The following is a 12,755-nucleotide window of genomic DNA, read 5'->3' as shown; positions in this document are numbered from 1 at the left end:
GCTGTAATTCCCTATTTAACAGTCCTTAATGGATTTTTCTCCCATGAATTTTCCCAGTCATTTTTGAACCCACATAAGCCCTCCTCTGACATCCCAGAAAAAAGGAGTTCCTCTTCATGCGCTGTGAAAGCCACTTCTTTTCTTTCTCTTTCAATCCGCTCTCTTCCTTTGGCTCACCCTAATTCTGTTACTGGAAGGGAGAGTTGACAGCCGAGACCTGTTCATCTTCTTCACATCATATATGATTTTAGAGACCTCTATTCTATCTCTTTTCCAGGCTGAAGAGAGTTGTTTCTCATACAGACACTGTTCCACCTTTGCTCACCCTTCCTCTGTATCCTGCCAAGTTCTCCTGTAGCCTTTGGAGATGAGGAGACCAGAACTGCAAACTGTATTTGAGGCATGAGTGTGCTGTGTGATATTCTCCATTTTGGCTTTTATTCCTTTCCTTATTATACCTAACAGCCAATTTGCTTTTTTGACCACTGCCAAACACAGAACAGGCTTTTTAATGGAACATCTCAATCATAACCCCAAGGTTTCACTCCCAAGCAGAAAAAATCAGCTCACAGTAACGAATTTTATAGGCAAAGTTCAGACTGTTATTCCTCCCTTTCAATTATCATCCTTTTATACTGATAGCCCTGCAGTTTCTCACAGCTCGCTCTTATCTTCCCTACCCTGAGCTGCTAACTATCATTAGCAACTGTGCCAAATGACAGTCTCTTGCCTTTTCCAGATCATCTACAAATATGTTTTACAGGGCCTACCCAAGTACTGATACCGGCTGAACTTCACTGGTGACCTCATCATTCTACTGTAAAACTAAGCGTTTATTCCTAACCTATCTTTTAACCAATTACTTACTCAGTTATTTAATAATACTTCATTTTCCCACACCTCCCTTCTTCCTTCCCTACAAAAAAAACAAGATTAGTTTTCAGCCCTAACTCCATTCCGATCTGCTGTGCAGTCACGTCAACGCTGGGCCACACATGTGAGAGGAGAGCATGGGGACAGCAACTGAGCAGTCACAGGCAGCGGAGGGAAGGACAGCTTCTTTGGGCGCGGGGGAGAGGAGAAGCAGACTGCTTCTTTTCCAGTAAAAACCCTTATTCAAAAAGGAAGACAAGTTTCCCCACCGTATAAGCTCACACGATCCCCTCACCCCACGGCCGCACCCTGGTGAGATCCAGTACTAGCGGCATGAGTAAAACTGGCAGTTGCTGAGAGACACCATCCCAGGTTGGAGTGGACTGCAGAAACTCCAGGTGACACTACACAGCACCTCAGAGCTAACAGACAACTCACCACAATCAGACGAGGGAGATCTGCTTCTGCTTTCCCAGCTGCAGAAGTCCCTTGCACCAGCCCTGGAGCTTCCTGAAGCTTCCCGGAGCACATGCCACCTGCTAACCCAGCAGAAGACTAGTGCGGCAGAAACAAATTGAGCACGTAGAGGCAAGATGGACAGGAGCCAGAGCTCCAGTGCAAAGGGAAGAGGGTAAGGAGGAAGGCATGCATGCACACATCGGGGAGCAGAAAGGAAGAAAGGGCCTCATTCTTGCAACAGCACCGCGATACCATTAGATCAGTCTGAGCTATAGGTGCAGGTTCATCCTCAAGCTGCTGCAACAACATTGCTATCCAAGCAAGGCAGGTTAAACGCAGAAAAACGGAAGCTAATCAAGAGATCACTACGTGAATGCTAAAAACTCTGCAAATTCTAAGTACAAGACCACTGATACATGATAAATATACAATGACCCCAGGGTTCAACTGCAATATGCAGCTTGCCATCATAGACAAGAAAAAAGGTAAGAGGAGGGCTCAAGAAAAAGTCCCGTCTCTGATGTAGGGCCTGCTTGGGGGCACAGGCAGTTCTGGCAGACACCACTGAGCACGCACCTCCTACTTGATACAGACACCAAGAGCAGAAGGTAGACATGCACTCACACTTTCAAGACAGTCTTGACTCGCTTAAGGTATTAGGTTTGTTGGTATCTCCTGCCAGGCAAAAAATGCCTTAGCACACCAAGTATAAAAATGCCAGTGTCATTTTTTTCACATACCCAAAGGAATGGAGCAACTACACCCATTTAATAGCAAGCAAACAAAAATAACTTTGACCTCTTTCAAATAAAGAATTATGACTTTGCCTAAGAACAGGAGGAAGGACTCTTTAATAAAGTCCACTACACAAAATAAGAAAGCTTTTAAAGCCTTCACATTTTCTGCCCGTTTTCTGCACATGCCAAAGGAGGGAGCCAATCCCACATTTAAGATAAGCATCAGATGGGATGGATGCCATGAGACCCTAATAGTTTCTACAGAAGATATAACCCTTCTCTCCATACTGACCTTCCGGTACAGATGACCTTCAGAAATACAGACAGTACTGTCAGCATGATAGAAAGCACAAGATAACAGACTAGTAGTGAAATTCTTCAAAGTTAAAAAAAAAAAAACCCACCTTTCCCTCCTATGTACACAAAGAACAAAATTATGGTGAAAGGTCCAAACTTTGTATTTGCCTTGCCTTTGGAAAAAAAAAAACAACAATTTAACAGTATTTACAGTTCAGAGTGCAGGATCTTTTACTTTTCCACAGCAGACAAAAACTCACTCATGTTTTATCAGATTAATTTCTCAATCAACTAGATCTCTGTTCATTACAATTGGAGCATGAGCACCCCAGGATTTGGTTGGATTCATCTCTCCTAAAAGGCAAGTTCCTAACAAAACAATACTGCAGAGTTCTCCATAGGCAAATCAGAGTAGAAGCAAATCCTTTTTCTGTATCAATGAACTGATATGAAAACATCTAAAGGCCCTCTCTAGTCTGAAACTCCCCCAAGCACTGGCATGCTTCGCTTTATGAAAACGAAGCTATCTGTGCCTCACAACAGCCCACCAGTCTCTGGAGGTCTCCCTCATCTGCAGGCACGTGTCTTGCCAACACAGCTCGAGTCCTCTGCAACTACAGTTCTTATGTCCCCTTTTCAGACTGTAGGAGTTCCATACTTCCATAGCTTTTCACAGTATCATCCCTGATCCGTTCACATATGCTGAATGGATGATAAAAACAAGTTGTCGTTAACCTTTAGAGACCCGCCATGGACAGATGAGCATCGGAGAGGAGATGCACGCTCCAAAAGAGCCATTTTTGCAATCCAACGACTCTGGCAAACATGCACTATTATTTCAAGATTTTCCCCACAATTGCAGCAGTAAGCAGCAGACTTTATGCATTTTAAACTGAAGTAAGACTTCTGAGAACAACCAGAAGTATTTAAGGAGAGTATTTAGGCAAAGAATTCATTCTGAAAGGAGTACTGAGGGTAAGAATGCCTCTTAAAGCTACAGCAGCTAAAAGAAAATTAATGCTGTTCATTCAGCTTAAATTTTCAGGACACACTTTTGTTAGTAACTTCAATGAAGTACTGACAAAAAAGTAGCCAAAGATGGCAGCTAACCAATATATACTATTGGGATTACAGGCTACATAGTTACCTTTACCTCTGATCATCATCTCTGCCAAACTGTAATTGCAACGAATTCTTCTCTCGCCTGACTGCACAACGGCTGTCAACGGTGACTAATGTCATAGACAGCAAGTTGTCAAAGTATGAAGGCTAGCAAATAACACTACGAGAAATCAGTTAAAGAAATCTGCCTATGTTAACTTTGCCGCATTGAGCTGTGTTCAGAGGTCCAAGCCTCCTTGGCTGGGAATGTAATAGCTTCAGCCAGGAGGCCTCATATTATTTAGTTCTTCCTCACATTTCAGCAATCCCCAGAAACCCCTTAAGCCATGATCTGTGCATAAGCAAAACAGGAACACACAAATCCCGAATCCATGAATATTAAAACGTTAATATTGTAACACATGGACTTCTGTTGACTACATGCTGAGTCTACTTCCTGGATTCGCCTTTAAACAATATCAGCTTCATGTAGAAAGCTAAGTGAATAGACGGTTTGCACAGTTTTAAACCCAGGGTGTGAATTTAAAGCAGCTGCTATATATAATAAAATATAATAAAAATAGTCTTTTATTTTGTGACTGTGAGGAATCCATGAACTTGCACTGAGCCCTACTAATTTATGAGTTTTCAACAGACCAAACAGAATTTCAGTTTTCCCTACAACATTGCTCAGGGAAAAGAAACATCCTGAGTTTTCATTTAGGAACATGCTTTTTTCAGCACAGATCATTTACGTAGTCTCATCTTGATAACCCCACAGCTTTTTGGCACCTGGACGTTAAACAACAAATCATACAGTTGGAAACACAGTAATTGGCCCGCTTCTAAACCTACAAGAGTAGGTTCCTAACTAGATGCTCCAGAAGCAACCCCATTCCTTGTTCACATTAGCAGGGCAATCACACACGCTCAGCTCTTGTTCGCTCCCCTCATCTCACCTCCTGAACTGGTGGTGCTAGAGGATTCTTGAACTCCGAGAGTGAAACTGGGAGGGAGAACTTGGAAAGCATCGATGGCAGATTGTGGCCCCGGAACTGACAAGAGAACGCATCCGCCAATGGAGAGTAACTACAGAAAAGAGGCAAAGGCTGAAATCAGTTTTATACTGCTGGTCAGTGTACCGTTCATTTATTTACGCATTATAGAAGTGCTAATTCCCAAAGGAAATATTCTCTCTGATTCAGAAAAAGAGTATAGTTTAAGGCATTTTGTGTCCTGCAAAAGTAACCAAAAAGCAGACCTACTTTCATCTTGACATTACATTCAGCTCCAATACATTATTCAAGGTGGGAAGGGAATCCAGTGGAGAACGATAAAAATGATTAGAAGTCTAGAACTGAGCAGTCTTTGATCAAAGGAACTGGGGACAGGCAGTCTAGAGAAGATAGCATTGGGGATGGACAGGATATACACACAGTCTTCAAATAAGCAAAATGCAGCTTCAGACATGACTGTTCTCCTTGCCTATGCTGAAAAGAACACGCGCAATGACTGATTAGAAGCAAGGAAGAGTCGAGTGAAACATCAGGAAAACTTTCTGTCTTAGGATTTCCATCAAGAACAGCTAAATAAACCACTGCCATATACAACACTGGCACAGATGTTCCTAAGTGACCTCAAGGTCCCTTCTAGCCCTATTTTTATAGTTCCATCTCAGGAGTTTTGACCTAAAACTATTTTCCTATGATCTAGTTCCAACACAGATTCTAAAAGCATCTCAAAATCTAGTACAGAAAGGTTTCAGACGTTCAGTGGAGCAGCAATACCCACCACTGCCTCCACATCTTCCTTGCATCTTCTCTCACATTGGTTGCCTTACCTTCTGTGTACTATAAGGCACATAAGTATAAAATGCTATCACGGGCACCAATAAAATAGTGATGGTAACAGCCCCTTGACTTGCTGCTCTTTATTCATTTCAGTTGATACCGTGTGCCAGATACACAGATAGTCCTATGAAACACTCATTGATTTAACTTAATTCTGAAGTATTTTACTTTGCGTTTCCATATTGCTTCAGGTTCACACAATCTTTCCTGACATGGACATTCAGTGACCCAGCGTATTAAAAATACTAAAAATAGGTCCCCAAGGTAAATATTGTTTCCAGGGCCCACATCACTGCAGAAGCATACTGATCTACTTTCACGCTCCTCCCTACCCCAGACAAACTCTTATGTGGCTTTGCAAGTTCCAGCACATGCAATGGTTTGTGTTTTGTACAATCTCAGCAAATTCATACGTGAAGAAAAATGGACACCCTGTGTCCAGTAAGACGGGGAAGGAAGGAATATCTGCGCTTCTCACAGCTTGCTTACTGCAAGCACTCATTGTCCTTCTACTTACAGACACACGCTGGCATTTGGAGAAAGCATGTAGACATTGTTTTCACACAGTGGATAAATAATAATTGCTTTTCCCCAGTAAACAAGATGTGCAGCAAGCTGGAAAACCTACATTGAGAAAACAAAACAAAATCAGGAGAGCAAAAAAGCACACCTCAGACTCTCAGCAACAGTTCCACACAGTGACAGCAAAGCCCTCTTTGAGCTCAGAAGAGAATAATGTTCCATCCTTTCATTTTGCCTTCAGAAGAAATTCAGGGTATAATATAACATGTGGCACATCAAAAAAGCGTTTGACAAGGTTATGAATTTCCAGAGATTTGCTTCACATTTCTAAGCAACTTAGTATTTCCTGCTTCAAAGGAATTTCTTCAAACTGTATCAACAGAAGTTTAGTTATCTTTCATGCGACAACAACCCATTTTTTATGCATAAAATGCATTAAGCGTTATACATGAAAAATAAAACAAAAAAACAAGCCTCTCCTATGACATAAGCATAAAGGAAACCAAGACTGTCTTTTTAACACGTTGAGGTATTCCAATAATGAGTTACAAGAAGTATTTTAATATGTTAAACAAGTCAGTAGTTGTTAATAGCTCTGGAAGAGCCACATAAATAGCGTCTAGGAGACATAAAATCCAACCCATATCATTAGATGCATTTAACTTTGCTTTTTGGAGGAGAACAAAACTACAGAAGCAGTAGGGAATTTCCAGAGTTCATCTCATAGCTATATAATGGCAAATAACACCACAGCTTGCTGCAAGCAGGTATGGAAATTTTATTACAGAACAGGACCTTTCCCTCTGAGAAAGAGGAGGCCTGGATACATGATCAGGGCCATCTGAGATGACAACCAGTGCTCTTCTCCCTCTTCATACAGAGCACAGAATGCGTCCCCTGGTATGGATCAACTTCTTAGAAGTACTGAATAGCTCTACCCGCAACAATACCATCCAACTCAATCACCAGGTCCAACAACAAACAGGCCGCGATGACTGCATTTGTTTGCAATGGTTTCTCGGTGGCCTAGCGTCTCATGTGATTGCCGGTGGTACAGTCCCTCCACTGTACAAATCTCCCTTATCACCGGCTTGTCACATCACCCTGAGCAACTCAGATTTAAGAACCTGCTGTCAACACTGGAAAGGCATCCAGAAAGAGCTGCTGGTTTGGAGACACCGGCTCAAGAGTTTTGCCCAAGTCTACCCGGAGCTTCCTCCTTGGGACCATATGAAAGACATGCATTAAGGTATTTAAAAAAAGGGAAACTGATAGGAAGTCTGCACTGATTTTCAAAGCTTTTTGGTAGATAAAGCTGATTCTTCAGCAACCATGGACAAATGCAGACCTGTTACCAAGGTAATTCTTTTTTTGTCTATCTTGTTCCCAGGCCATCCAGTCACCTCCTTCAAGCTTCGCCACTTCCAAGCTCCTTTTCCTTGTACAGTATCTTGCACAACACATACTGTCACCTTACACATCTTTACAACGGCTTGCTGGTTACAAGCTGTAGCTTAGCCAGCCTTCTGCAGAAGGTCGTGAGAACTGCAATGCTGCATCTCGCCCAAGCAAATCCAAGGAAAGCAGCAGGATTTGGCCATGGCAGCTGTAAACTTTCACGTGTGCTCTGTATGCCTCCATTTACAAAGTAGACATCAGTGCAGCAGAATAAAGACAGACCACTGTGGTATAAGTCAAGAGTACCATTTGTTCTGGTTTTCTGTTCTGGTTCTAACCACCTACTGGGAAGGCATAGAGGAAATAGAGCCACTCTTCTCAGAGGTGCACAAGGACAGGATAAAAGGCAGTAGATACAAGGTGGAACATGGGAAATTCCCACTAGATATGAGGAAAAGTTTTTCACCCCGACGGGGGTCACATGCTTGGACCAGGGCCAAAGGAAGTTGTGAGATCTCCATCCCCGGAGGCATTCAGAATTCCAGTGGACAACCTCATCTAATGGACTTGCTCAGGGCAGTAGCTTGGACTAGAGACCTCCAGATGCCCCTTCTATCCTACAGCTATCTGTGATTTAGTGATTCTGACATGGCTGCAGTTGACTGTCCAGCACTGTCACCAGCACTGATCTTTGTCTCTCAAACTTTCCCCCGTGCTCTGGTGCTCTCCGGTTCAGGCTTTCTCTGTGCACTCCGCTCACACTGACATATTTTCATGTACCACAAAAACCCACTGGCACGGAGAAAGAAAATGCCTCGTGAATTAAAAGAATTTCAGCCACTGCTGACAATTCCCCATACCTGCAGCAATGCCAAGTCAGCATCTTGAGCCAGTTGCTGCAAATTCTTCACAGCAGAGGTAGTTTTAATTACTCTCACCAGGGCAGGGGAGCAGTCCAACGGGAGCTCATTAAGCAATGATTTCTCATCATTTAGAAGTAATAAGGCATGGTAAGGCCTGCAGAAAAAAGGAATACATTTGTGCTGTAAACTGCAGTTTTTCCTGAAGGCTTAGTTACTCCCAGATCACAATGCCTGGTCAATCTACTGGTAAAGAAGAACCTCTAATGTTATCCTTTTGCTGTAAGTAGGTTTAGAATAAGCTCATTTTTATGCTACAAGATAAGATGCTCCCCTTAGAGGGGACAGAGGGTTATATGATAACTGGACATGCCAGCGATTATAAAAAAAAAAATGAAGGCACTGTGCTGGCATACCGACAATAAATCCTGCAGAACTAGACTATAGACTGCTCATGTGCACTTAAATACAGAACAGAAGAACAGGAAGGAAGAAAGTAAGAGTTAGTTACTTTTGCAGATAAAAAGCTGTAAATGTGGTGAGCAGGAAAGAAGATATAATGGGACCAAGACTCTCTTTCCTGTAAGAGCAAAATTGCTTCTAGGTCAAAAGATGAAAATGAACACCCAGTTCTTCTGACTGGAAACAGTGCAGACCTCTCCCACGGCGTTACCTCCCGTTTTCAATACCACCACCTAATGTTAACACAAAAGCTGTGGCTTCAAACTGCCGTGTGATACCTCAGCATCAGCTTGAGGGAGTCCTGTCTCAGCCCATGCCCTGCAGCGTCACTACAGCTCAGCGCTGCAGCATCCCTCCAGCTCTACCAGCAAAATCATCTGCAGGACCACGCTGTGAACCGCAGCAAGGACAGGCTCCACTCCGAAGGACAGAGCACATTCTTACCTGATAGATTTTAGACTTCTCTCAATTGCTTCAGGGGGTATGAAGCTTGTTGCAACATAATGGATTTTATGCGGCAGGCAGAAACTCACTTCCAGCCAGTTGTTGATATGTAAACGGACAACCCCTGTTGTACAGAGACTAAAATAGAGAGAAAATAAATACATACATACAGCATTTATGAGGTACACCAAATGAAAATAGTGCTTCAGATTCACCCCTGCATGGGAATCAGGACAAGAAAAGACAGAGTGCACCTTGCCTACGCCCAGACTGGCTGAGGGTCAGCTGATTCCTAGCTGCAAAGACTTCCTTACTGCACTTACAGAATGTCTTCTCCTACGAGGCTGTGCAGGGATTTGCAAGATTTCATTCCGCTCATCTTCTGCTCCATCTATTCTTAACACCGCACCCATATCTCTAGAGAGGAGAAGAGTTTCTTGAAGATTTACTGCAAGGATTTCCACTGTCCTGGAAAATTCCCTAGACCAGAGCTGCACAGGGCAAAGATGAATTGGGCACAATGTTTTCATAATCATTTTCCATCTACTTCTCGAAGGGAAAAAAAAAAAGGAGATTTCTGTAGTGGGCAACAGTTACTGAATAGCATATTTACATAATAACAGACTCCTTAGGTTCTGCCTAGGTGGCTTGTTTTCCACTAACTTGCTCCTGCTTGTCACATGAAATCATAAACCTGGTTGTTAAACGGTTTCTTCATTCTAGGAAACCACAGGAGCTAAACTAAGCCTTTAAGCTGACTTCAGAGAACAGGATTGGTGTGTAAAGAATGTGCATTTCAGGAATGATAATGAAGTCTGACCCTCATATTCAGCTGGAAAGTGACTATAAACCTATAAAACTCTTTTAGTTTAAAAAAAAAAACCCAGAAACCTTGTAGTTTAGAGCAATGAATAGCATTCAGGTAGTTCTCTCTTCCAGCTTTTAGACACTGCTCTGTTTATTCCTCGTCTTTCTTGCATACACTATTAATTATAGCACCCACGAATAAGTACACACGGCAAAGGCAGCCTCTCTGCAGGCATGTTCCACTAAAACTTCGAAAAAACTAAACTTCAGAAGGGAATTTCTGCTGATGTTACTACACTGCTGAACTCAGCAAGGAAAAACAAACCAAAACAACTCCCCAAGCATACTTGTCCTGTCCATGTACCTGTACCATTTTACCCAAAATCTTTCTTAGCTCAGAACCTGAAAACACTTCAGAGACTGGGAGACTCAAACATATATGACCAAAAAGATGTCTCAAGCTGAAAAGGAAAACAGCAGAGCCTCAGTTTGGGGCAAGCATTGCCCCATCTGCCCTAACTGCTGCGTTTCAAAAGCACACACACACAAAAAAAGTAGGTTCTGCCAAAATCTCACCTCCACAAAGCAAACAAGAGCATCTATATCACAAATGTAATCCACACCTTTTGATCCACGTCTCATTTGATAAACAACAGGGCTCCCTACGGGGACCGAGCACTTCCAGATACCTCAGAGATGAAAAGAATCAAGTCAGAAGAATTAAGTGGAAATGGAAATAGGTGTCTGTAGATCTAAGCAAGAGATAAAATATACCTAGGTAGGTAACTATATCTACTGAAAGATAGGGAGGTAATGTGATATACCGTAAGGAGTTAAGCTAGCACCACCTTGCAAACCTTTACAACGCTGCCCAGTTTGCAGACAGCAAATACTGGCCTGCGAATAGTTTTGCAAGAGCGAGTGGGACTGAGCAGGGAGACAGCGGCAAGACCAGAGCAACTTTTCATGTACTTTGAGTTTAGAACAAATATAAACGTGCAAATCAATCTTAAGCAATAGCCAATCTTGTCTACACTGGAGAGCTGAATTTCTCAAGACGCCTAAAGGCTGTCATCCTCCAAGATGAACAAAGTGTATCAGAGGCTAAACGAATCCTGCCTGAATTCAAACCTTGTCCTGAAAACCAAGCCCAGTCTCCAGAGTATTCATTACTCCATGGCACCAACCCCTGGTGCCATGCAATCTGATGTATTTAGGTCTGTAACTCTAACAGACCATTGCAGGCCAAGTTTCCAGAGAAGAGAGAACCTCCAGCTCCTTCAGTACATCCTTTGATGTTAAACTTTCTTCTAAAAGGCATTTTTTGGCCTAAAATAAAATTTCAAAGTTTTCACTTTGAAAATTCTGGTCTGAATTTTAAATTGTATGTTCAGACTTGCAATATGGCTTTCGTGTCGGTAACACCCAATAATTTCCCCCTCTACATAAAACACGTTTAAAAGCATGCCAGGAACAGGCAGGGAGTGAATATATGTCTTGGAAACTCTTTATGTGGTGATTTAAACATCTATACTTTGCACTCAGTTGTAGGCTACACACTACCATGCTCATTTTCAAGTTGATCTGGTTGTACACAAGGTCCAGAGAGACCTGAAAATTCAGCTTTAAAACAAAAACATTGGGTAGCCTTGGCCACCAGTATAACTATTCACCAAACCACAACAGTGCTGAGGGAGCAAACCAGATTCTGTCGAGCCGGGTGCACGATCAGGCTCAGCAGGTAAAATCTCGCTGCAGAACTGCTGTTACAGACAACGGCTTTGAGAAGCACAGACCACAGTTTTGTTCTGGAATCCTGCAAAGAACTCTCAAAAAATAACTATTTTTTTCAAGTTGAAAATGGATCAAATTATATATATATACACGCACATGTGTATGTTTTTGCACTGAAAAGACAAATCCACGCTCTCTGCTACTACCATCTCGCATCTGATCAGAGGCTGCACATCCTGGAGGAACATGCAAAGCCCAGCGAACGCTTCAGTTTTCCTTGCATTAAATGCTGCAACTCCCGTAATACTGCTTCTCCCATCAGGCATACACTGACTGACAGAGAAAGCTGGATTATCTTAAAATACATCAAGGTAAAGGATCTCTTGGAGTAGCATTTGCCCACACTGTCTACCGGGCCACATACTGGAAAGAGAAAACACGACAAAAAACGGACAACGCAAATGAGTTCAGAGACTACCTGAAAACTAGTGGGGTCGTCAAAACAGGTTACCAAAAAGAAGCAAAGATACATAAAAATGTGAAACGCTTGCAGTGATATTTTTCCTGTGTAGTTTAACATTCAGGAAATAGGAAAAAAACAAAGTTGGTTCCTTTCATTCTTTGGTCCATTTGCACAAAGGCAGAAGTTTTAATTATGTAATTACACCCTCCAAAATTTTGTCTGCCATGCGTTATACAGCAATAACCTAGAATTAAAGGCAACAAGAAAAAAAGATTTTCTGTTCTGATTTCAATCTCAATTTCATTCTTCTGAATTTGCATTCAACTACACAACTGTACAATTTTAAGCCTTCGTTACAGATTTATGTACAGGATTTCCCTCCCTTCTCCCCTTTTGGATGGAAAATAACTTTAATCTCTGACAGCCCGCCTGGGAGTAAACTACATCCTCCAGCAGCAAGATATGTGACTGCCCTTAGCCGGCCAGTAGAGTTCAACAATTTCAACAATATATACGCAAAAATCCATGTAACATGAAATATAGTCAAGATTCATAGAAAGTGAAGTTTAAATCCACATTTTCTTTCATTTATACTTATTCCCCATGAAGTCATCTATTTACCAAGATTTTACCGCGAGCCTCAAAGATCTCCATGACTTTACAGCTGTTTGGCTGGGCACCAGCCAACTCAGCAGCCCAGAAGAGGAATAGCAAAAACCAGCAAAGGAGTGAGTACCAGGAAAATGGA

General features: G+C 42.2%; 1 protein-coding gene across 14 annotated transcripts in view; it reads right to left on the bottom strand.

Moving 5' to 3' along the window:
- Positions 1-12,755, bottom strand: part of NPRL3 (NPR3 like, GATOR1 complex subunit) — a 52,606-nt gene that overhangs the window by 15,308 nt on the left and 24,543 nt on the right. For all 14 annotated transcript variants that reach the window (XM_068909172.1, XM_068909167.1, XM_068909163.1 and 11 more), the window contains 4 exons: positions 9,004-9,141; positions 8,098-8,254; positions 5,835-5,941; positions 4,427-4,556 (listed from right to left, as the gene is read on the bottom strand). In XM_068909172.1, the coding sequence (XP_068765273.1) occupies positions 4,427-4,556; positions 5,835-5,941; positions 8,098-8,254; positions 9,004-9,141 (532 nt within the window). The remainder of the gene's footprint in view (positions 1-4,426; positions 4,557-5,834; positions 5,942-8,097; positions 8,255-9,003; positions 9,142-12,755) is intronic.

Source organism: Struthio camelus, chromosome 15 (genome assembly GCF_040807025.1).
Source record: "Struthio camelus isolate bStrCam1 chromosome 15, bStrCam1.hap1, whole genome shotgun sequence".
NCBI classification, from domain to species: Eukaryota; Metazoa; Chordata; class Aves; order Struthioniformes; family Struthionidae; genus Struthio; species Struthio camelus.
Note: the sequence above shows the minus strand (reverse complement) of the source record. Positions and strands in the feature narration are given on the sequence as shown.